This window comes from Xyrauchen texanus, chromosome 16, assembly GCF_025860055.1.
Source record: "Xyrauchen texanus isolate HMW12.3.18 chromosome 16, RBS_HiC_50CHRs, whole genome shotgun sequence".
In the NCBI taxonomy this organism is placed as follows: domain Eukaryota; kingdom Metazoa; phylum Chordata; class Actinopteri; order Cypriniformes; family Catostomidae; genus Xyrauchen; species Xyrauchen texanus.
In genome coordinates, this window is record NC_068291.1 from 36,722,909 (window position 1) to 36,746,787 (window position 23,879).

The following is a 23,879-nucleotide window of genomic DNA, read 5'->3' on the forward strand; positions in this document are numbered from 1 at the left end:
CTGAAACGTCACTTTACGTCATTATCGGAGCAGCGCCAATACTCGTGATTTAACCAATAGCTTTTGAGAAACGTTAAAGTTACCTCCCACTTTTCAACGTCATTATTTTCAGCGCGGGAGATACGAGAGAGTGCAACGCTGCATACTGAAAACTGGGATTACCGCCAAACTAAAACCGTGAGTAATATATAATAAAAATACTTTTACAGCATTTATCGATGTATTATTAAATTGTTATTATTATCTGATTATATTTTTATCCGTTGACACGTGTAGTCAGTCGTAGATTTCAGCCGCGTGTTTTTGTTCAGTGCTTGATAACTCGTGTGCAACAGCAAATGCATTAGAACAGTTATCTCTTTGTACTGCATACATTAGGATATTTGTCTAATATTAAGATACATTCCGACTTAAAAGTTGTTTCGTTATATTGCGTACAGTGTAAATAATGTCCCCTGTGTAATTGTTGCATTAGACAAGATCTTTTTGACAAGTAGCAGGAAAATGTACTTGCAATGGTACATTTGTTTACTACCATAAGCAAGTGTTGGTGCATCTCTGTCTTGTAATATGAAATATAATATACCAGGCTTTTTTCTGCTCTAGTTGTTCAGATTTTCACTCGAACTGACAACATTCTCACTGGCCCCACCATAAAGAAATTTATATATATATATATATATATATATATATATATATACACACACACACACACACACACACACACACACACACACACACACACACGCACTAGCTGCCAAAGGATTGGATTAATGAACAGATATAGCTGTTAAGTGGCATTCAATTGATCACAAAGTATAGTCAGAACATTACTGATGTATAAAAACAGCACCATCACTTTTTGAAAAAAGTAATTTTTGATAAAATCTAGACAGGCTCCATTTCCAGCAGCCATCACCCCAACACCTTATCCTTGAGTAATCATGCTTATTGCGAATTTGGAACTATAAATCACTATCCATTAATGTAAGGTGTGTGTGAGAAGTGCACGACTTGACAGCCACATCTATGGCAAGTACATCAGAAAGTGTCTGGACAAACTGACAGGTAGAATGCCAAGGATCCGTGAAGCTGTCATTGCTGCACATGGAGGATTTTTGATGAGAACTCTTTGAAGTAGTTTAAGAAGTATTTTTATTTTTTTCATATTGTAATAGTAATTTATTACTTTATTAATGTCGTGCCTATGCATTGTGATAAGTTGAATTGCACTTTGGTGAATAAATGTACCAATATCTTTCCATAAGAGCAAAATCTGTACATTATTCTAAACGTTTGGCAGCCTGTGTGTCTGTAAATGTTTATATATATATATATATATATATATATATATATATATATATATATAGGATAATATATTTTTTTGCCACTAAAATCCATCCATCCATCGTCAACCGCTTATCCTGTGTACAGGGTCTATAAATGCCACTAAAATAAGAATAAAAAAAAAAAATGTAAGTGTTAAAGCTTTCTTAAATTATACAGCTACAATTTTGTCTTTGTTAGCCAGCTAGTTAACTTGGTGGAGATTTGATTGAGTTAAATTAGATTGTTGAGCCCTGATATATAAGTAAAGTCACTGTATAAGTACCGTCACTTACAGATAGAGGAAGAGTTTGGTCATACAAATTAAAAAGAATAAGAAAGAGTTTTCCGGGACTTCAATATTTTCAATAACAATGAATTATGGGATTCTTATAATATTCAGCTAAAGCTATTGTTTTCAGCACCTTTTCAATTAAATATTTGCATTGTTAAAATGTGAGAATCTGATTCAGTTTTTAATTATACATATTCCTTCAGCATCTGACTGTTCACTTGAGAGCATCATGCCATGTGAAAGGAAGCCCATGCGCTATGGTCACTCAGAGGGCCACACTGATGTCTGTTTTGATGATGAGGGAAAGTGAGTAACATCTTCAAAATCACTCAAAACTTCCACATACCTGAAATGTAAAGTGACTTGGGATGTAATCAGTTCCTTTTAGTGTAGATTACCAAATCTTATACTGTTCCAATCACTGGTAAAGCTAAATTTATTGTCATGAATTTCTGTATAATTCAGACTGTTGTGATTTGAAATGACAGTATTTGGGTCATAGAGATGCATCACTTTTTTTATTCCTCATTCTGTACATACCTTATGATCTTTTCCAGGTGTATCATAACCTGTGGAAGTGATGGTGATGTCCGCTTATGGGAAAGTCTGGATGACGATGATCCTAAATCCATAAATGTCGGGGAGAAGGTTTATTCTGTAGCCTTGAGGGTACATTAGCATTTATTGCCTTGAATGTCTTTGCAGGTTTTTATTGAATGCATATCGATGCATGTTTTAGTTGAAAGTGCAAGACAAAACAAAAAACACATCAATTAAATTATATTGGTATTTAAATGTTAAGTGTTTATTTTACTCCAACAGAATAAAAAACTAGTTACAGCTGTTTCCAACAACACAGTTCAAATTCACACTTTCCCGGAGGGCGATCCAGATGGCATACTCACTCGATTCACCACCAACGCAAACCACGTTGCCTTCAACACCAGCGGCTCAAAAGTGGCAGCAGGATCAAGGTATGTCATATCAACCCTCCTAATGCTGATTTATTATATATCCTTATCTTTTAACATGCATACAGATATTTTATTTTAATAAGTTGCCATTCACACCAAATGTGTGTGTAGGGCTGGGCGATATGGCAAAAATAATTTTTCATATTGTTCGATATTGATATTTATCACGATATACATTTACACATTGCTCTTTCTTTTGTTTATTTCAAAGTTGTTTGAAAATTTTTTTTTTCTAAACAGTCAAAATAGTCTCTACAAAACTGCACAGGGCATCCAGAGATGGCCAAAGCAGTGGGGTCTGCGGGATCTTTTACCAATTTTACCGTTTATCAATTGAAAATGAATGTTAAAAGATCAGCAGTCCGGTATTTGTTGAAATATTTTTACATGATGTCTTTAGATTCAGTTACCCAAGTATGGGGCATAGAAGCCCTGTGGAATGATGCTGAATGTGTGTTCAGGGGTGTCCCGAGAGAAAATTTAGAAAAAAAAATTAAAAACGTTTGTATATTTTTATTAAAGTGAGAGACTAGTCTACCAACTAGTTAATTTTCACAAAATTAGAACAGAAATCGATTTATTCGATTTGTTTATTATTAAAGGCTTGTAACATGCTGATTAATAAAGATACATTTAAAAGGGAAAAACGTTATGGTCTAAAAGGTGCTTTGAAACCACGTTAACTCATGCAGCGCTTCATGTCTACCCACATGCAGGGAAAAGAGGCAACGTGTGCGGAGCGGGACAGGGCAGATATGATGCATTTTTGGTGCTAGAGAACAATATTCAAGATTACAGCGCAGAAAGATCAGAGCTGTTGTCCACATCACTGTTGTTCTGATGAAAGGGCGCAACCGTTGTCATGAAGTCTTGCGTTGCGGATGGAATCAATCCGGTGTTTGACGTAGCCTAATTGTTAGCATGGCATTTAGCATTAGCAAGTTCATCCAGTCTGACCTTACGTTACCACTGGCGCATTGTGAGCGAAGCTGAGAGCGTTTTCAATTAATTCCTATGAAAGCCGAGCGTCGTGCTCGCAGCGGTGCGGAGCAAGCTCTCTCCTAGTGTTGTGAGCGCCTTTGAGCAGATTTCGTCCACACCAGCAGAAACGTAGCCTGAGAAAGCCGAAGTGCTTGTGTTTAAGCGACTTGCAGTAAATATCAAAAATTCCTCAAGCTTATCATGGATTTTCTTTATCATGATATATATCAATATAGTTTTATCGCCCAGCCCTATGTGTGTGGGGTTTTCTTTGTAAACATGTGTTAAAAAACCGGTGCACCGCCCTTGCTGATTTTTTTCAGCTTCTCGCACAGGAGTGCTGCATTTTTAGTGTCAATTGTAAGTCGAGACACCTGTGTTCGGTTCCGTTCATTGTGCTATGTCTATAAGATGCATTTTTGCATTTTCTTTAGCAGATATGTTATATCTGGTGTACCGATGTGCTATGTGAGAACACAATTGGTGTGAATGGCCCCTATACATTTTTGCTGGATTTTTAGTTGGGGTGGGAAAAAAATATAGATTTTTCTGAAGCATCGCAATCTTCAAATGGACTATCTCTATGTTACTATGTGTAACCATCCACTACAGTGAGGAAATCACTTGCATTTGCAACAAAATTTCACGCTATGCAACTAAAAATGTATATATTGTCAACTGGTTGGCAAATGTTCAGCTTTCACTCACTAGTGATGTGTGCAGTATAGCGATGGAGTATTCAGCAGCTAGATCCTTTCACTGCGTGTTGAGAGTAAAAGATTTTATGTGTAATGTGTGTCTAAAGACGAGATCCATGCAACCCATTTGTCATTGAATAGTGTGTCTATCTGTCTCTCTTCCCTACAGTCAGTTGCCGATCAAAAACAACAAAATATAAACTTTTAATTCTAATCACACATAGAACTGTTGCACAGACCGTTCGAGTATCTCTCATTAACATGCACACATTAAAGAGGCTTTACTGGTTTTAGCATGTGTTCAACAAATCCATGTAAATACTTAAATTAGTTCAAATTATGCAATTAAATAAAAAGCATGTAACAACTTAATATATGAAATAAATCTTATTTTTTGAATCCATGGATTTGTTTATTTTTTAAAAACCCAAACGTGACATGATGAATAACAAATAAAATATAATTAGTAAAATTTATATTTTTGAAATGTACCTGGTTAGAAGGTCCTCTGTGTAATTTACAGCATTTGCTGGGAGACAATTTCTTTCATATATAAGCAAAAGGGACATTATAACTTAAATATACCCATATGAATCCATATCGGAATTGAATCGAGAGCTTGTAAATCGGAATCGAATTGGGAAATCTGTATCAATAACCAGCCCTAATTTTAGGTGTAGTTCTGTTTATACAGGGCACAACAATATTTTTTTTTTTTCTGCTGGCCAGTAGTTCATATTTTTACTTGCCCTGCCTAAACTTTTACTGGCCCCACCTAAAAAAAAATAAAAAAAAAATAGACTAAATAAATTGTGTATTTGTTTATTAAAGGTGCACTCAGTGACTTTTGTCTTTGTGTCATTTTGGACTTGCACTGACACCTAGTGGCTTGGATGCAGCATCATCTAAAATCAATAGTATTCAGTTTCAGATGCCATTGTAGAAATGTAGTATTCACAGTCAGCCATGATTACTTTGAACAATGAGTGAAAGTATCAAATATCTGGATGGTTACTGAGATTAAGCGAGTCGTGTGATTCTAACATGACGTGTGGACCTCTCCATGTAGAATAAAACGGCTCATGTGAGTGGTCATGATTTCCAACATATATTGCAAAATTACAAGTCATGTCTTTTAGCAGTTAAACATTTTTAAATAAATATATTTATTTAGCAACATTGTATTAGTGTAAAAAGCTTGTAATTTTCCTTCAACTTTTTCTTTGGAAAAAACAATTTACAACATTAATTTGCAATAATAGCTGGATATTTTACAGCTATAGTATATCTCCTGACAGCTTTAAACTCATATACACTTTTGCTGAAAAATAATTGCTTATGGTGCAAAACATTACTGATTTGCTTGTGATTTTTAACCCATTCTGACTGATGCTTCCAAGACTATCACAAGTCACTCTCATCTAATGTCACCTGGGTTACATATTTACATCAGCAGAATACAGTAATTGCATCAACTGATGGTTTTGGTTTTTCTGAGCTCCAGCAAGATTCTGTAGGGTTCCTCGCTGTCAGATAAATGCCATAGATCATTTTATACTTTAATATATACATCCGTGCTATTGACTAATGTTAATGCAGAGAGGAAATCGCTTGAATTGTTTTATGATTAGCCATATTTGGGCGAAATGGCCATTCACCAGATTTATGTATTGTTTTAAATGGAGACAAAGGTAGAGAGCATGTCACAGCATTGATTGAGCAGTTTTATTCTGCATGCTTCTGCTTGAATATTGATGCAGGCCACACTGGCAGCTGAGCAGGTTATTCGATTTATTCTTTCTTCCTGTAGAGTTCAGAAATGAGTTATTTATTTCCCCACTTCAGATCAGAAAGATTTGCTGCTCCAATATGAGTCTGTGAAAATAGTCGGAATGATGGTGCTAATTTTGGGATTGTGTTTTCCAGTGACTTCCTGGTGAAGATCGTGGAGGTGATGGACAGTAGTCAGCAGAAGACTCTACGTGGTCATAATGCGCCTGTGCTCAGTGTGGCCTTTGATCCCTCTGATGAGTTCCTAGTAAGAGTCATGGTTAACGGCTGCATTTTATATATATTCAGCAGATTTTGGTCAATTTAATAAGCACAAATTTAAATGTTCATTAGTATTACCTTCATTTTGGCATGTGCATTATTAATCGTTACTTTTGTCTGTCATACATGTGGACAATTAATACATTCCCAAACATTAATTTAAAGCCTGTCATAATACATAAATGTATTCTGAGTTGAATTAAAATTAACTTTTGAGTCTGGGTCATGAGCATCCACTCCAGAAACACATTGTAGTTGTTTTGTACTTTCTAATATTTCACATGTTCTGAATATTACTTTAGTGAAGATGGAGATTTAACTTGCCTGATGTCACTTCCTTACAGGCTTCTTCTAGCTGTGATGGGTCAGTCCATGTGTGGTCTATTGAGTCGCAGGTATAAGACATTATTAGTAAACTAAGATAATTTTTTTTATATGTGCATTACAGTAGCTTAAACGTATTCAAGCAAATGTTCCTACAATAAATGTGTATAGTAAAGTATTACAAAGCCTGATGTAAAGCTAAAGTACCCTGTTCTGTGTTCTAGACTCCGGTAGCTCAATGGAATGTCCTCCAGAAGTCGAGTGATGTAAGCAATGCCAAGTCTCTCTGCAGACTTGCCTGGCAACCTCGTGCTGGAAAGGTATGGGAAGTGTACATGTGTTTACATTTTACTTGGAATATTCCAGGTTCAATACAAGTTAAGCACAATTGACAGCATTTCTGGTATAATATTGATTACCACAAAAATTATTATGACTCGTCCCTCCTTTTCTTCAAAACAAAAATCTGGGTTACAATGGCACTTACAATGAAAGTGAATGTGGGCCAATTGTTAAACATTAAAATACTCACTGTTTCAAAAGTATTGACACAAGACATAAACAATATGTGTGTTAACATTATTTTAGTGAAATAAAATCACTTGCTGACCTTTTCTGTCTAAAATTATACCCAATTTTACAACTTTGTTGCTATGACGATGCAACGCCATAAGCTCAAATGCCAAAATGGCTGTAAAAATTACAACTTAACTTCCATTGTAAGCGCCTCACTGTAACCTCGATATTTGCTTATTGTTTTTTTAAGAAAAGCAGGGACGAAGTCAAAGTTTATTTTTGTGGTAATCAACAATATGTCACAAATGCTGTTGATGGTGCTTAACTTCTATTGAACTCAGAATATTCCTTTTAAATCAACCTTTTCAAATTCATTCTTTGATTACTTTTAGTTGAACTGTTTTAAGATCCTGTATATCATCTTTAAAAACTATCATCTATCATCACCAGTTATTTCTTACTGCAGTTATAATATTGACCTTTAGAGACGTTCAAAACGAATAATTTATTCTTTGGTGTTTGTGCTTGCAGCTGCTTGCTGTACCGGTGGACATGACTGTTCAGCTTTATGACCGAGCAACATGGACGCACATTAGCACGCTCTCTGATGACCTCATCACACAGGTTAGTGGAAAACAATCAGCCTCTATCCAGTCGTTTACAGTGGAACAGTGATTTATAACACCAGTATCATTAGAGAAAGATGATTTGTAGGTTGGGAAAAAATATTTGCGTCACAATGTGGTAAAAGGTGTGCATCGTACATTATGAACTAATTTTTCCTCCATATAATTCTCTCTTCTCCAGGTTGTGAATGTTGTGGTCTGGTCGCCATGTGGGAAATTTCTGGCTGCAGGAACAGTTGGTGGAAATCTCTTGATTTGGGATGTTGAGGCCAAACTGTGTATCGAACGGTTAGTCACATTTATCAGCAAGTCACATATTGACTTGCTGATATATATTTACTATATTGCCTCCCTGTAGTTCCAGACTACTCTTGAATGTGTATTTCAGGCATAGGTCATGTGTTGTTTTGTTTGTTTAGAGCAGTGGTCATGGGTAGTAGTTATTGGAGTTCTGTGTAGTTTGGGTGGAGATAGTGTTGCTGATCCTGTTTTATTTCACAGACAGAAACATGAGAAAGGCTTCACTGTGTGTGGTATGGCGTGGCATCCCTCAGGGGGCCAGATTGCTTACACTGACAATGAGGGCTGCCTTGGGCTCTTGGAAGGAGTGTCGTCCTCTTCCTCCTCCTCATCATCTACCACCCAGAGCACCAAGGTCAGTCGTCCCCTCTGGGTCTTACCTTTTCTTGCTTGCTTACTCATGAGAGATGCATAAGGAACTTTTTGTGATATTTTCCTAATATTTGCATAGTTTTCTCCCTCTTTTTTATTGGTGACACTTAATTGCCTTTAGTTTTCTTTTATATGTCATCAACTAAAAAGTAACAACAACAACATGATTCGATTTGGGAAATGAACTGAAAAAATGGACATGGTAAAAGGAAACGCTGTGAAATCTGCAGACTTTGTCCTCTGTCAGTATGATATCCAATAAGGCTGCACAATTGATTGAATCAAATTTGAAATCGCATAATGGCCTTGCATGATTACTAGACGGCAAAAGGCTGCGTTCTGAATTTCTGCATTCATCGCCTCAGTCAGTGCGTGACACGCTCTATTGGGTATGTGTGATACATGCTAAGCAGCAAAGCAGTATTAAATGATTATCGTTACAGTTCAACTGGCAAAGTTTCCCAAATGTTGGTTATAGATGCTGTACACTTAAAGCACATCATAGATCAAAGCAATAATTGGCGATCTTTCTGAATCATCATGTTAAAAGGCGCAGTGGAGGTTTGATTCTCTTATTTATAGCCTATCCATATGCTTTAACATGAATTGTCTGTAACTGTCATGTAACTAATGTTTTATTATGGGTATTAAAATAAATGAATGAACCATTTTGTTCATCATGCGCACAACACTAAGGCCAGTTATGGTCTGATTAAGCCGGTGTATACATGCATGATGGATGAATTCATGCTACAATTACAGTGTACAATCGTACTGGAAATATTACATGTGTCAGTCTCCATGTTGTTAACCTGTTCCGTTCATTTAGTGCATGCACACATGTGCAGCTGTTTAGATTAATATTCAATTATTTGTGCTTTCATATCATGCCCTACATTTCAATAAAGCAGCAGGTTGTCTAAATATGTTCAAACTCTGAAAGTGGTGTTCCTCAGTAGGGCTGAAACGAACGATTATTTGACTATTCGCAGATTACTGCAAAGATTAATCGGCTTGTGGCCCAATTTAAAAGGTTGGATTAAACGTGCTTACTAACAATAAAGAGGACAAAACCATCTTTTAAAAATACCTCTAGAAGACATTCACCGAATTAACGGGAAAAAAATACTTTTAATATTTTTATTTATTACATTTACATTTATTTATTTGGCAGACGCTTTTATCCAAAGCGACTTACAAAAGAGGAAAACATAAGCGAATCATCTTAAGGAGACAGTGGTACGAAAAGTGCCATACTGCAAAGTTTCACTATCATCAGAATAGTATTCAAAACAGATTTAAGTGCAACAAGAAATGTAAATATTTTTTTTTACGTTTAATTCAGTAAAGAAATTCACTTGCAAAAAATCTAATTGTTATAATTTTTTTTTCTCTTGTTTTCCATTTTAAAATTGTTTTTAAACTAGATACATTTACTTGAGAAGCAACGTATATATGAGAATGTATCTTGAATACAAATATATTTTGTATACATGTGTTTTTTCACTTGGTTATAATTCTGCGAGTGCAGTAAGACAAAATATACTTCTATTCAAGATTATTCTCTAAACGCAAGTATAAATATCTTATATGCTGCTTCTCAGGTAAATGCATAATTTTTTTTTATTATTATTTGTATTTATAATATTATTTTGAACATTCTCAGAATTTTTTTCTTTTCTTCTGGAGTATAGCTGTTAAAGAAAATGTGCATTTGTTTTAAAGGAGTTTAGATATTTAGAGTTTATATATTGGAAAACAGCCAAAACAAATCAAAAACATATGGGGCAAAGACTTCCTCTCTCACCTTCTGTTCACTTCAATCCATCTTTAACTCACTAAAAAACTCTCTTAATAATAAAGCTGCATATTGCCAATTTTCTTCATAAGAAATGCACAGTGACACATACTGTATATTATGATTCAATAAGTCGCGAGTCATCACGTTATAATCGAGCTGCATTAAGCGTGTGCGTTTGAGGGACAGCATCCCCGCGTCAGAGTGTGCCTCAGCCGAGTGCAGTTTCAATCTCTTCCCCTTAGATCGAGACATTTGCGCAACTCATAGAAGAGGCGCTGACCGCACAGAGAAATGCCAGTTTCGGAGTTTGTAGTTAATTACATGATCTGCTTCTGTATTATTTGAACTTTAATAAAGCTATAACGCATTAAATATAACTGCATTTAAGATGTAATGCCAGGGTGTTTCCTTTAAAGAGCTCTGGCTCGGCTTATTCCACGAGAGTGCTTCTTAATTTTACTTTTTTTTTTTTTGTTTGTAAATTAACCTCATACTTTGGGATCTATATCACCTGAAGCTGTTTGGAAAGTTTAGAGTGCATCTGGACTGTCAGCTGTGTAATTCTTCCTCTCCTCAGTGTTGCGCGAACTGCAGTGCTGCTCTCACGCGCCATCACAGTTTAATGTGATCCCATGTTACATTAAATGAGATCAAACGACTATTCAACAATGAAAATATTTGTTGCCAATTTGTTTTTACTGTCGACGTTGTCGATAATGTTGCCTAATCGTTTCAGCCCTACTCCTCAGTGCAGTCAGAGAGGCTTTAATGAGGTGTGTCAACAATGGAATCTCACATGTTTGGCTCGAGGGGTGGGCAAACATATACATTTCTGCTATGTGTGTGGTCAGCCACTGGCTGGTCATTTTTCAGATTTCACTTAACAGTGATTAAGTAGTGTGGAATCTTTTCACTGCATGCTGTACAAGATTTGAGTGTTTCTGTGTAATGTTTAAGAGTCCAAAGACGAGACCCAGGCAATCCAAAACAACAAAAGAAACATTTAATTCTACCCACACATAGCACGGATACTGTAAATAAACCATTTGACCAAAACAAACTTCTGTCAAAGTCCCTGCTGCTGGTCTTAAATAGAGTGCTAAAATAATATAATCACAACACACAACATATATATATATATATACATACATACACACACACACACACACACACACACCCTGTATATTTTATATATATATATATACACACACACACAATTTCAAGACATGCTTATTAATGCATAAAAATGTGACCATAATGATAAAATAAAAATTGTAAAATTAATATTTCCATAATTTAACAAGTTAGAAGCTCACATTTCTTTCAGATTAGCTGAAACCGAATTTCTTTCATACTGTATGCAAGCAAAGTGGACATTATAACGGAAATATAGCCAAACCTAATTTGAATTGGTAACTTGTGAAACAACAATCAAATCATGAGATTGAGATATCGTGACACATTTATCACGGTATATCGAATCGTGACCTGTACATCGCAATACGGATCATATTGTGAGTTGGCTGGTGATACCCAGCCCTAGCATCAAGCCAAGCACAATAACATTTTTTTTTTCTTTTCATTATTCAGCCTTTGGTAGATTTACAGCATATCTGACTACAGCATTTGCTAATATTTTTCTGAAAACCCTCGATTCCTTGATTTAAAAAAAAAAAACAATGTTGCAGTTTTGTCAATTAATCGATTAAATAGAAGAAAAACCATTGCCTAGCCTTAAATGCATGTAATAAATTTGTGTCAACAGAATAGAGAACACATGCATAATACTATAGTAAACCATATAGGAAGCATTAAAGATAACAGTTTTGTGGCTTTTAGTCCATATCTCTTTGACTTTTAATGCAAGTTATTATGAGTTGAGAGAATTTTTACGCTACAAGTAAACAGTTGCTGTAAAGTAAATACATTTTTTGTTTTATTGTTGCTGGTTATATTTAGGCCCCTGCAGGAAAAAAAACTAATGATTATGACGACCTGTTTGATGAGGATGATGATCGGATGCTGGATGATGGCATGAGCGATTCGCGCTCTCCGGTGAAGAAAGCCGTTATGGACGATGATGATGACGATGATCTTATGCCCGCCACAGGCAGACCACGGAACAGAGGGGCGTTCCTTGATGACGATTCTCAAGGTTTGAGACGTTTTGATGAAAAAAAAAGTCTTGTAAACCTCATGATGACATTCTTAAGGAAATGTTTTTATATATAATTGTATAATATTACTTTTATCAGGTTTCCTCTGCAGGGAACGAATAAATGTCCTTTTAATTAATGTTCAGATTAGTCTTTCATTAATATGGGTTTTTCAATGGCTGCTGCTGATATGTAGTGGTCAGGGTGGCTAATGGCTGATATAATGCAGATATAAATGATGTAATACAAGTTTACGATCATAAATGAGTTGTACACAAAGTTGCTGACAGTAAATTAACATTAATTTAGAATAATATTTGGCCAGTTATCGGTTTCACTTGAGTTCCGATATTCATGCTTTGGTGCTCATTTGGCCCACACAGATGCAGGATCAGTAAAACTGGATAAACTTCCAGAGGAGGATTGCAGCAGTGCGATTCTTCCAGTTGTGGCTCCTGCTGTGTCCCGTCCCATCTATGATGGCCCCATGCCTACCCTGCCACAAAGGGCTTTCCAACCAGGATCCACCCCAGTGCACCTCATGCATCGCTTTATGGTAAGGAAACCTTTTTGTAAGAGTAAATTTTTGTAAACTTTCACCTTCTAAGATATGATTAAATTTGAGTTTAAGAAATACGTTCTTACACTTCCCAGTATTTTGTCTCAGATGTGGAACTCAGTGGGCATCGTTCGTGGCTATAACGATGAGCAGGACAATGCCATTGATGTGGAGTTCCATGATACAGCCATCCATCATGCCATGCACCTCACCAACACCCTCGGCCACACCATGGCTGACCTATCCCAGGAGGCTGTGCTGCTGGCTTGTGAGTGTACCGATGAGCTCGCCAGGTAAAACACAAGTGTTTCGTTAATACTTGATAGACAAAAAAATATTGCTTTTGCTTGCTTATATTTGTCAAATTTGCTCATGCTATAACAGTAATCCGACAGTGAGCAGTAAATGATGTGAACCTTGTTCTGTAGTCTCATTTCCACTGTCCTTAATTGTTTGCCTATCTCTGTTTGCTGAGTAAATTTGCCCTTTGCTTCCATTTTATTTATTGCAAAATTTCTTATCCACTAGTCAGTAGTAATTTTTCTTCTGGTGAATTCAGTTAAAATTTAAGGATGAAAATTAAATTTTTTTTTGTTAAAATTCACAGTTTTTAATCTAAATAAATGTTTTTTAAATAATTTAAATGTCAATCTAAAAAATTGCTATCATTTACTTGATTGATTGCTTCACCAAACAGCACAAGCACCGGGACTTGTAATGGCCTTGTATTTTAAGCAGAGACTATTTAACCCGAGACGGACCACTTGTATTAAAATAAATGGGAGCCAATCAACTTTCAGGTACAGTCATTGCCTGTCAGTCAACTCGAAAAAAACATGTGAAATATCGTAATCTTGACCAACTGTTCGTAATCTGATCGTAATCTTGACCAACTGTTTGTGAGATTTCTGTATTTCCCCATTTATGTAGATAGGAGCTGTACATTTAAGCAATTGTGTATCCATAGAAAACTGTTGCTATGGAGTGTTCCAAAGATGGCCGCCGAGTGTACTGAGTTGCCTTGAAAGTCGCTTTAATCCGTAGTAGGGCTGTCAAATTCAAATATTCATTGAATTTAAGAAAAAATTGCACATTCGAATGCTAAAACTGTGCATTTGAATTTTGGATGTGTGCCAAGCACTGACGATGACTTCAGATTGATTGCATTCTTGTGCTAAAAAGGCTACAGATAGCAGGTGTCTCTAGATGCTTTTTAAAGTTATTTTTAATTAGGCACAGCATTTGGGCTCATAGCCTGAGCCACTTCACCACCGTGTTCAGCCGAATACTACTGCTATCTGGGAATACTGCTTACCCTACTGAATAAAGAGCAATGTGTTATTCCGCTGTTATTATGAAGCTTGAGTCTGGGGAAATATATACTGTGGCATCAGTGCAGGTGTAACACCATGTGAACTGCCTATTGAAGCGTTTACCCCCCTCATTTTACTTTTGACTTAACATTTGAAAATATGGACCGATTAAAACTTTAATTTATTTTATGCACATTATTTGAAAATGTTTTTTTTTTTTTTTTTTTTTTTTTAAGTCCAGGAATGTTCTTATATAATAGCAGTAATATAATGGTTCTGAATGGTTTCTGTATTTAATGCTGGAGTGGTGGTGGCGTAGTGGCTAAAGCACAGGGGTGTTAATCAGAAGGTCATTGGTTCTAACCCCACAGCCACCAACATTGTGTCCTTGAGCAAGGCACTTAACTGCAGGTTGTTTTCCGGGGGATTGTCCCTGTAATAATTGCACTGTAAGTCGCTTTGGATAAAAGCGTCTGCCAAATGCATAAATGTAAATGTAATGCACCCTCTTGTGGACTAAGGAAACAACATCAATTTAAAATTCAGCTGACTTTAAAATTTGAATAGCCCTAAGCCACAGAATAAATGTTGTAAAATAGCAACACTGTGGTACCTTTTTATGCCAAATGATTTTGCTTCAGGCTAACTAGATAGGTTAAGTTTTTCAAGACAAATTTGATGTTGGTTTGACAATGAATGTTTTAAGTAGTTGTAAAGTTCAACTCGAATATTTTCCATTCAATTTGACCCAAATCATTATCAGTGGACATATATTATTTACTCTAGCCTTGGTCATTCTTTAAGAAGGGAAACAGCTTGGTGACTTTTGCGTGTACTGTCTGGCACTTGAACCGCATCGACGTGCCCTATGTTTGATACTTGTGCCGTGTCCTAGGCCTGTGCCAAGTTTGGAGGATGTAGCTTGACAGCCATGGGAGGAGTTACAATTTATATTGTTTTTTGTTTTGGGATTTTGGAAGAACCCTAAACCGTGTCTGTAGAATAGCAGTATGTTGGCTCTGTCAAGCCAATGTAATTAGGCCTGAAAGACATATGGTAAGCTTAGACACATTTCCAAAAAATGACTGCCTCTGTCAATCACTAAGATATTATTCTTTTAAAAACAACTGCATTTTCACTGCTCATGAGTGTGCATCCCTGCAAATTTAACAGCGGTTACATTTTTGCATGCGACCTGGCTCACAAGGGTTTTGAAAGGGACAATCATACCCTGAAGCTTTGTTCATGTAATTACATGTAATTAACCTTATAAACATCCTGTGAACTACAGAAAGACATTTTATATCGAAGTAACTTGTGTAAAATGCCATTTTAAAAGAGAGCTTTTTTTAATAATAGGATCAAATGGGCAAATTCAGTTTATATAGTACTTTATTGGTGAGATACACTTAAGGGTAAACTGCCAATGCATTATTAGACACTATTTATACAGTTATAAAACAAACTGAATGCTGAAGTGTTATTTTCTGAAGTTTAAAATCTCAAACTATTATTTTCTCTGGCTGCCATTTAGTCTCAATCGTGCACACGCTGGGTCTCACTCATACTGTTTTGCTTTTGATAGGGAGTGTTTTCGAGTAATGCAAATGGTATGTCTTCCACATCTGGCTCACTGCTTGCGGGTGAAGTCTCCATTCTCTGTATAGTAAATCCACTCCTGTGTTAATGCCTGGGATATGTGTCACACATAAATGAATGTGTGCATTGCTCCACACAATCAGTTTCTGTGCTAGTATGTGCAGTCAAGTTCAGCGTGTACCTCTTGGAAATTTATATATGCCAATTTTAGCCAAGGGAGTGAGGGGGAAAACATGAGTGTTTTCAACTTGTTAAATGGTCACCTGCAACTATTCATTGCAGAAATGAACACGTTACATTTCCCAGCCATAATAAATATTATTATATAGAAATGGAGTCAAAAATATTTGACACCATTATATGATTTCACAGTTCCATCACCTTTTTGTGACTCTGTATTTATCAGATCTCACTTCCTCTCTCTCCTCACAGTAAGATCCAGTGTTTGCACTTCTCTTGTTGGGACACTCAAAAGGAGTGGATGGTGGATCTTCCTAAAGAAGAAGTTGTGCGTGCCTTATGTTTGGGTCAGGGATGGGCGGCAGTGGCCACCAGCACTCTAATGGTCAGGCTGTTCTCCATTGGTGGTGTGCAGAAGGAGATCTTCAGCCTGCCTGGTGCTGCAGTCTGCATGGCGGGACACGGCGAGCAGCTCCTCATAGTATATCACAGAGGTATTGATGTACTCCACTCTATGTCCTGATACGAGCACAAGTTTAGCTCAATGTCTGAAGTCCTGAACAACCACTCAGCTAAAACCAATGTTCCGAAATGTGTATTGGTTTACCTTACGTATTTTGCTTTATGCTTGAAGTGGTTAGAAATGTTCAATTTGTAAGCATGTTGTTTTAAACAACTTTCCTTTTAATGATTCATTTGTGAGGGAGAACATTGTTTAGGAGTATGTTTCATTGGAACCATAAATAAATTGGACATAACAAAGGACATATACAGTAAATTGTGTGTGTGTCTGTATATATGTGCTGATGCCACAGGCTTTAAACTACACCTGGTAACAGTTCTGACTCAAATCAAATTAAGCTAAAATAAATTTGGATTCCCAATGCTACCGCATGTCTGAATTTCTATATATACTGCATTTCAACTGATACTGTTTGCTCCGCATGGAAGAAACTTGCCTGAACTCGTGGTATGTGATTTTTACTAACAAATTGGTTGAGCTCAATTTTCATCTATCATGCCGTCAGGTACTGGGTTTGATGGAGATCAGGCCCTTGGAGTTCAGCTGCTTCAGCTTGGGCGGAAGCAAAGGCAGGTGATCCATGGAGAACCGCTGCCTCTCTCACGGAAATCCTACCTGGCCTGGATGGGCTTTACTGCGGAGGGTGAGCTACCTCCTCTGTATTTCTTTGTAATCATTCACTCAGTCTTGTTGTTTCTAACCTGTATGAGTATTCTTTCTGCTGTTGATCACAAAAAGAGATGTTCACTTTGCTTTTTTTCCCCCCATACAATGAAAGAGAATGTTGACTGAGGCCAACATTCTACCTAACATCTCCTTTTATGTTCAACATCAGAAAGTCATATGGGTTTGGAACATGAGTGTGAGTAAATTATGAGACCATTTTAATATTGGGGGGGGACTCTTTTTTTTTTTTTTTTTTAAAAGTGTGTTTAAAAAAAAAAAAAAAGAGCTTTTCTCCATTTGTTGTGTCCGGCAGAGAGTTTCATGATCATGACTGTTTTTCAGGAACCCCGTGCTGTATTGACTCTGAGGGGGTTGTACGTATGCTCAACCGAACCCTGGGGAACACATGGGCCCCTGTTGGCAACACCAGGGACACCTGCAAGAGCAAATCAGATCATTACTGGGTGGTTGGAGTTCATGAGAATCCACAGCAGATTAGGTATGGCTTTCCCTTTGCATCATTTTCTGTAATTCAAAAATGTTCCAGTGGGTTCATATTGGAATATCTCCCATCATCTTCAGGTGTATCCCCTGTAAAGGCTCACGTTTCCCGCCCACCTTACCACGACCCGCTGTGGCCGTCCTGTCCTTCAAACTGCCATATTGTCAAACCACCACAGAGAAAGGCCAGATGGAGGTACTGCCTCAAATGCTTAAAGGCATAGTTTGACTAAAAATGAAAAGTCTATCATTAGGATAGAAAACCCATATGACTTAAATTGTAAAGTGTAAGTGAATAGTGACACTAGGCTGTGAAGCTCCAAAAAAAGACCAAATACACAAACCACAATAAATGTAGTCAATATAACTCTCGTATTATATTCCAAATCTTAAGACATATGATCACTTTGTGTGATGAACAGGCACAAAAATGTCACACTTCACATTTAATGTTGGTTTGTGAATAATACAAAACATTAATACTGTGCTATGTCTATTTTTAGGAGCAGTACTGGCGTTCCAAGCTCTTTCATAACCATTACGGCTTTCTGTCATCCAGCGGTTATGAAATAGACAATGAGGGCCAGATTCAAACTGAGAAAGATCAGCAGGAACTGCTAATGAAGATGTTCGCTGTAAGTTATTCACAAGACCAAAACAGGAAGTTAAACTCTGACTAAATTCAATCACATGTGCCTGGTTTGAATTATATTGTCATTCACTGTCTGATTTCTGTAACACTATTCTGGAATGCCATTAATCAAAACTTTGCATAGACGTGTATTTATCATACTTCTCCGATTTGATCAGATTAAGTTGCTTTTAACTGAACTGTCCTTCCAGTCATCTAATTTTAGGCTGTTTGTTTTATTTTGTGTGTGTGTGTGTGCATGCGTCAGTTGTCGTGTAAACTGGAGCGTGAGTTCCGGTGTGTGGAGCTGGCTGAGCTGATGACTCATAACGTGGTGACGCTCGCCATCCGTTACGCGTCTCGCTCAAGACGCATGGCTCTGGCACAGAGACTCAATGAGCTTGCTTTGGAAAAGGCCAATCAGCTGCAGGAGGAGGAGCAGGAAGAGGAAGAGCTGGCCTATCAGAGTGCATCACGAAACACTGGGTAATATTGGTTATTGTTGTTTTAATTTAAAGGTGACTTGTGTAATTTCTGTGTCACGAAATGGAATGGCAGAAATTTGACTGTTCCCAAAAACCAGTTAGACCCAACTCATCCCATTGGCTGAGCCAATGTTACCACATCTCCTGAAATGTAACATTTAACGACAGTTGAAAATGGTCATACTGACATGATGTGTTTTGTAGGTTTAGTCACGCCAACAGAGAATATAGAGGATCTGATCAGATCAGACAAGCACAAGCTGAGAATGGCTGTGACGATGAGGAAGAGGTGGAGGAGGAATATCAACAGGAAGAACAAATGGATGCAGAGGAATCATCAGAGGCCAGCAGACCACGTATGTATGGCAGTTTGAAAAGGATGCGTTCAACAGTGTCAGAAATACTTTTTTTATTTTTAAGGGCAAAATATGCCCTCTGGATTTGATTTTAAGGGGCATTTTTTACCATTATTTCCTTTAATATTGCATCATTTGTCATATGTCAATTAACTAAATTAATTTATACAAATTCTCAAGATTGAGAATTTATTACCTCTTACCTTGAGAATTAAATAGACTTTAAATCACATTTTATGCCATAATATGTTTAAGTTAGACTATAATAGAATATTAAGAACAACTGTATATCAGATGTTACAAACAAAAAAAAAAACTGAAGAATTCATTACGAGGGCATTTTTACCCCCACATTTTGAATACAGGGCATTTTTGGTGCCATTTTTTTCCCCCTTGCTCCCCTTAATTTCTGACCCTAAATGACCTGTGCATCAGTCATTCACTTATGACAGTTATATGGCTCATAATGTTTTCCCTAGAATAACAATAAATATACATGATTACTGGATTGGTACGCTTATCTGTGCACAATAATTGACTATAAAGAGTTTGCGTCTCAGATGGAGGACTGGGCACACCTATATAATTAAGAAATGCATATTTGTTTAAATCAAAAATCTCACCTTGAATTATTGACTTGTGAATTTTGAAATTCCAGGTTTGAATCCATTTAAAAAGGGAGGAAAATCACCTGAAAAGCCCTCTCCCAAACCAGGTGAGTTGAATTCTTTGATTTAAATGTAATTGATTGCATAAGCGATTTATTGATTTCTCAAATATCTTATTGAGTGACATGACTAGACTGCCAAAAATGCCTCTGCTGACAATGAATATTGTGCTTTTCATAGTGAGCAAAGAAGGATGTGTGAACCCTTTTAAGGTAGGAATTACTCAGTGAATGTTAATAGAACGTTTACAGTGAATCCCCTATTCAAGATTTGCAGTTACTTAAAAGGAAGTAAATAATTTTTTTTTTTTTCACATGCAGGTTTCGGGTGCTGGAAAGTCATCAGGTTCTCAAGCTAGTCAGCCCAGAGCGACTAATGTTTTAGACAACTTGACGATGTCCAGCAGAAAGCCTGCTGCTCTCAGCGGAACCTCAAAACTGGGCAAAGCCCCAGTCCTGAAGCCCCTGGCACCCAAACCCAAGTCCAAGGTACAGCGTGCTGGTCAAACACACATTTACTCAAGCCCTGCAGGCTCAAACAATATGTCTGATCCCATACAGCTCACTCTCCGTTCTGTCTGTCAGGGATGACCTGTTATCTAGCATCTTTCCACAGGGAATTCTTAGTTCTGATAGCAGAACATGTCAAAGGTGTTTCCACTGGATTATAAGTAACTTTATTTTGTTTAGCACATGCATTCCCCCAGAACCCATCAATCCCATCTAGTAGATTACAGATCTTTAGATGTTCCTAATTTGCATTGGCCCTCTTTCTTAGACACAGGCCACTCTGCTGCAGATGAGCACTCCTAAAAGAATCAGTAAAAAACAGGAGGAGAGCCAATCAGCAGCCGAGACCATAAAACAGACTCCTTTAGCAACACCTCCAGCATCAACAGAGAATATTGAAAACAGAAAGTAAGCAGCAACTTCTTTATTTTTAATGGACACAATTATTTAACTAGGAGAGAAGAGAATGTCAAAGGCCACTTTATCCATTATGTATTCTTAGTGTTCAAAATGTTTAATGGACCACATTCATGAAACGAGTTATAACTACGTAAGAATGGTTTTACAAACTATTTATGCAAAGATTTGTTCTGCTCAAACTTCATGAATAAGCTCAATGATCACATCGAGAGATGCACCATTATAGAAAGTTTGGCTCCTATGATGTCGGATAAATTAAATGATGGTTTTCCCTGTTTTTGTAAGATGGCTAGGATCTATTCAAAGCTCCAGTTAGCTCTAATCTAAAGTTTTATATAAGTTAAAAATATTTTAAACTTTTGTCATAGTTAACTGTTTTAATTGGAACCAATCGGCCCTAATATTGTATTCTTTGATAATTTTTAGAAGTTAACATTAAGTTATTAAATATGATTTTAAGATAAGATAAATGCATATGGTTGGTAGCTCATTTAATTGATTGCATTGCATAATTGTCTACACGTATAACCTTATTGTAAATTGTTACCATGCCAATATATACGTGCATACGTACTACACACAATTTAATGAACACAAATGAGATAACAAAATTATTTATATTAAACACTTAGTACAGTTTTACTCAAATTAAAAACAGAAATCTGTTGACAAGGCTGTTGGTTGATTTTGAACCAACAAAGGGAAAGCTAACACTTATTAATCGGCCAACAGGACACAATTATTGACCAATGCCAAATATGCACAAAAGAGCTAGACATTGATTAATCATCTTCCAAATCACTATTCATTTTAGCTGATGCTTTATGATTGACAGTACATCCCTAACCAAATTGTTTTGCTTTTGATTGAGGAATTATCCTTTTTGTGCTTTCTTTGTTTACAGTCTGTTTTCTAACTAGAATTTACTTCCTTCAGACCGAAAACCGGCTTTCAGCTATGGCTTGAGGAGAACAGGAAGAGCATTCTGGCTGACAATCCTGATTTTGAGGAAATGGATGTTATCAAGGATGGCATGGGGCGTTTCCGCACTCTGTCAGCAGAGGAAAGACTGGTAAGGCATTTCATGTTTACTGGAGCATGTAACATACATTTTAATCAAAACTGGTTTCTGATGTGTGTAATTAAAATAATTTTTCAGGCTTACTATTGTAGCCTCTGCATATTAAGCCATTTGTGGTTTAATCGCCTGACAATTCATAAAAACAATAAAAAGGATGTGACTCAAAACAACCAATTTTTCAAGATTTACTTGAATTTCTATGGCTTTAGAAGACTTGATTTATAACACACAAGTTGTTTGGACTGTTTAGGATACTCCTATGCTGCTTTTTTGTAATTTTGTGGCTTGACAGCTCCTGTCCTCATTCACTGTCATTATATGAAAAAGAGTGGCTAGGATATTCTTCTAAAACTCACTTTTTGTAGAAAGTCATGTTGGTTTGTAGCGACATGAGGGTTAGTAAATTAATGACAGAATTGTCATTTTTGGGTGAACTATTTATTTAACCTAAATCAAGCCTGTCAAAAGAACCTGTTTTCTGATTGTCCCCTCACCTGCGTGCATGCGTGCCCTTCACAAACACTCATGCTCTGTCTCTATTGATCTGTTCGTGACCCTGCACCCATAAGGTCACTCAGTGTAGTGCAGAATGACTCCTCTCACACACGCACCAGCCTGGAGGGGGAATGGTTAGGATGCCTGTTGCTCTGGAAACACTGGTTGGGGCTGTGGGCCATGCTCATTGATCTTATGTTAATGACAAGGGGGTGACATCAGGCAGTGGAAGAGTATGATACAATTATGAATGTTGTGGAGCAGGAGGGGTGGAACATGCAGAATGGGACCTGGTGCTCATATGTGACTCATCACAGTCTCTGTAAATGTTCGCTACCTTTTGTTTACTCGTATTGGAAACAAATGTGACTGTTTCCAGTGGCTTGTCATTCATTTTTAATTACGCTCACGTAAAGGTTTGTCTGAACGGTGTGGTGTACAGTTGTGTAATTGAGCATGATCATACAGTGGGGTGCAAAAGTCAGAGACCACATTAACAATCTAATCTTATTTAAATTTGGTTTAATTAATTTATAGATGGAAATAAAAGTTTTAGGATTTTTAAATGTTCTAAGTATTTTTCAAACTTGTGGCTGCACAAGTGCATGCTGCCATTAAAGCAAATCGGGGACCTTGCAGTCTAATAATACATTCATTTTCAGATAAACTTTCACTCCAATTGTGATTTGAGATCATATAATTTGTATTTGAAAACGGCTGTATTATATTAGAAAAATGCTAAATAGAAGAATTTTCAGAAGTGGACTCATACTTCTGAACTCCACTGTATGTTAAGTTCTCTGGTTTAATGTGCAGTATATACATTTTTCTCTATCTGTTTAGGTCTGGACAGAAAAAGCAAAGGGTGACACTGACGCCAAGAAAAGAAAGCGTGAAGATGAAGGAAAAGATATGGATAAAAATGCAGAAACGGACGAGGGCAGTGCAAAAAAGAAAAAATCACTGGATACTTCTGCTAAGCTTTCTGCATTTGCATTTAACAAAGAATAATGCTTATCGTAATTAAGTTTAATACTTATTTTTTACATTTTATTTTAATATTGATGCTAAAACTTTTAAGCTATTTTTCATTGCTTACTGTACTGTAATTTTCTGTGGTCTTATAATGGACAGGCCACTCATTTGTGATCCGATCTTGTGCATTCTCCATAAATTATTTTCTTTTCAACAAGTTTGAGCTCTTTTGAAAGCACTGTTTCTCTCACTTCATCTGCATTTTAAATTAAGAAAATGTTCTTTGTTATGCATTTCACAATCTGGTGAGATGCTTAATAACTAGGTCTCTTTCTAAAATATTCTGGATGCTGTACTGTCTGTCCAATCTGATTATTTTGATGCTTGTACATATGTTTTTGTGAACTTTTGAGAATAATAAAAGCTAAAATGTTTGCATTTTGAATATTCATGCATTTTATGCAGGTTTTCTTTCTTTATTCTACATATAGCCAGTG

At 36.6% G+C, this 23,879-nt stretch overlaps 1 protein-coding gene across 1 annotated transcript; it reads left to right on the top strand.

Annotated features, from left to right (window-relative positions):
- Nucleotides 1–113: 113 nt before the first annotated feature.
- On the top strand, nucleotides 114–23,782 carry LOC127657191 (WD repeat and HMG-box DNA-binding protein 1-like). The gene is made up of 26 exons (XM_052145880.1): nucleotides 114–177; nucleotides 1,825–1,927; nucleotides 2,179–2,290; nucleotides 2,444–2,595; nucleotides 6,201–6,312; nucleotides 6,671–6,721; nucleotides 6,875–6,970; nucleotides 7,698–7,790; nucleotides 7,974–8,080; nucleotides 8,294–8,447; nucleotides 12,225–12,420; nucleotides 12,805–12,977; nucleotides 13,089–13,273; nucleotides 16,325–16,566; nucleotides 17,101–17,238; nucleotides 17,604–17,760; nucleotides 17,844–17,958; nucleotides 18,266–18,397; nucleotides 18,662–18,879; nucleotides 19,083–19,234; nucleotides 19,893–19,949; nucleotides 20,083–20,114; nucleotides 20,223–20,390; nucleotides 20,680–20,819; nucleotides 21,768–21,903; nucleotides 23,251–23,782. The coding sequence occupies exons 2-26, from the start codon at nucleotides 1,851–1,853 to the stop codon at nucleotides 23,416–23,418; spliced, it is 3,363 nt and encodes a 1,120-aa protein (XP_052001840.1). The 5' UTR covers nucleotides 114–177; nucleotides 1,825–1,850; the 3' UTR covers nucleotides 23,419–23,782.
- Nucleotides 23,783–23,879: the final 97 nt, after the last annotated feature.

What these genes read in the sequence shown, in the direction of transcription:
- LOC127657191 (XM_052145880.1), top strand. Translation starts at nt 1,851, where the DNA reads ATGCCATGTGAAAGGAAGCCCATGCGCTATGGTCACTCAGAGGGCCAC. An exon ending in TGCTAATGAAGATGTTCGCT is followed by an intron (nt 18,398 to 18,661) that starts GTAAGTTATTCA and finishes TGCATGCGTCAG; the next exon opens with TTGTCGTGTAAACTGGAGCG. An exon ending in CACCCAAACCCAAGTCCAAG is followed by an intron (nt 20,391 to 20,679) that starts GTACAGCGTGCT and finishes CCTCTTTCTTAG; the next exon opens with ACACAGGCCACTCTGCTGCA.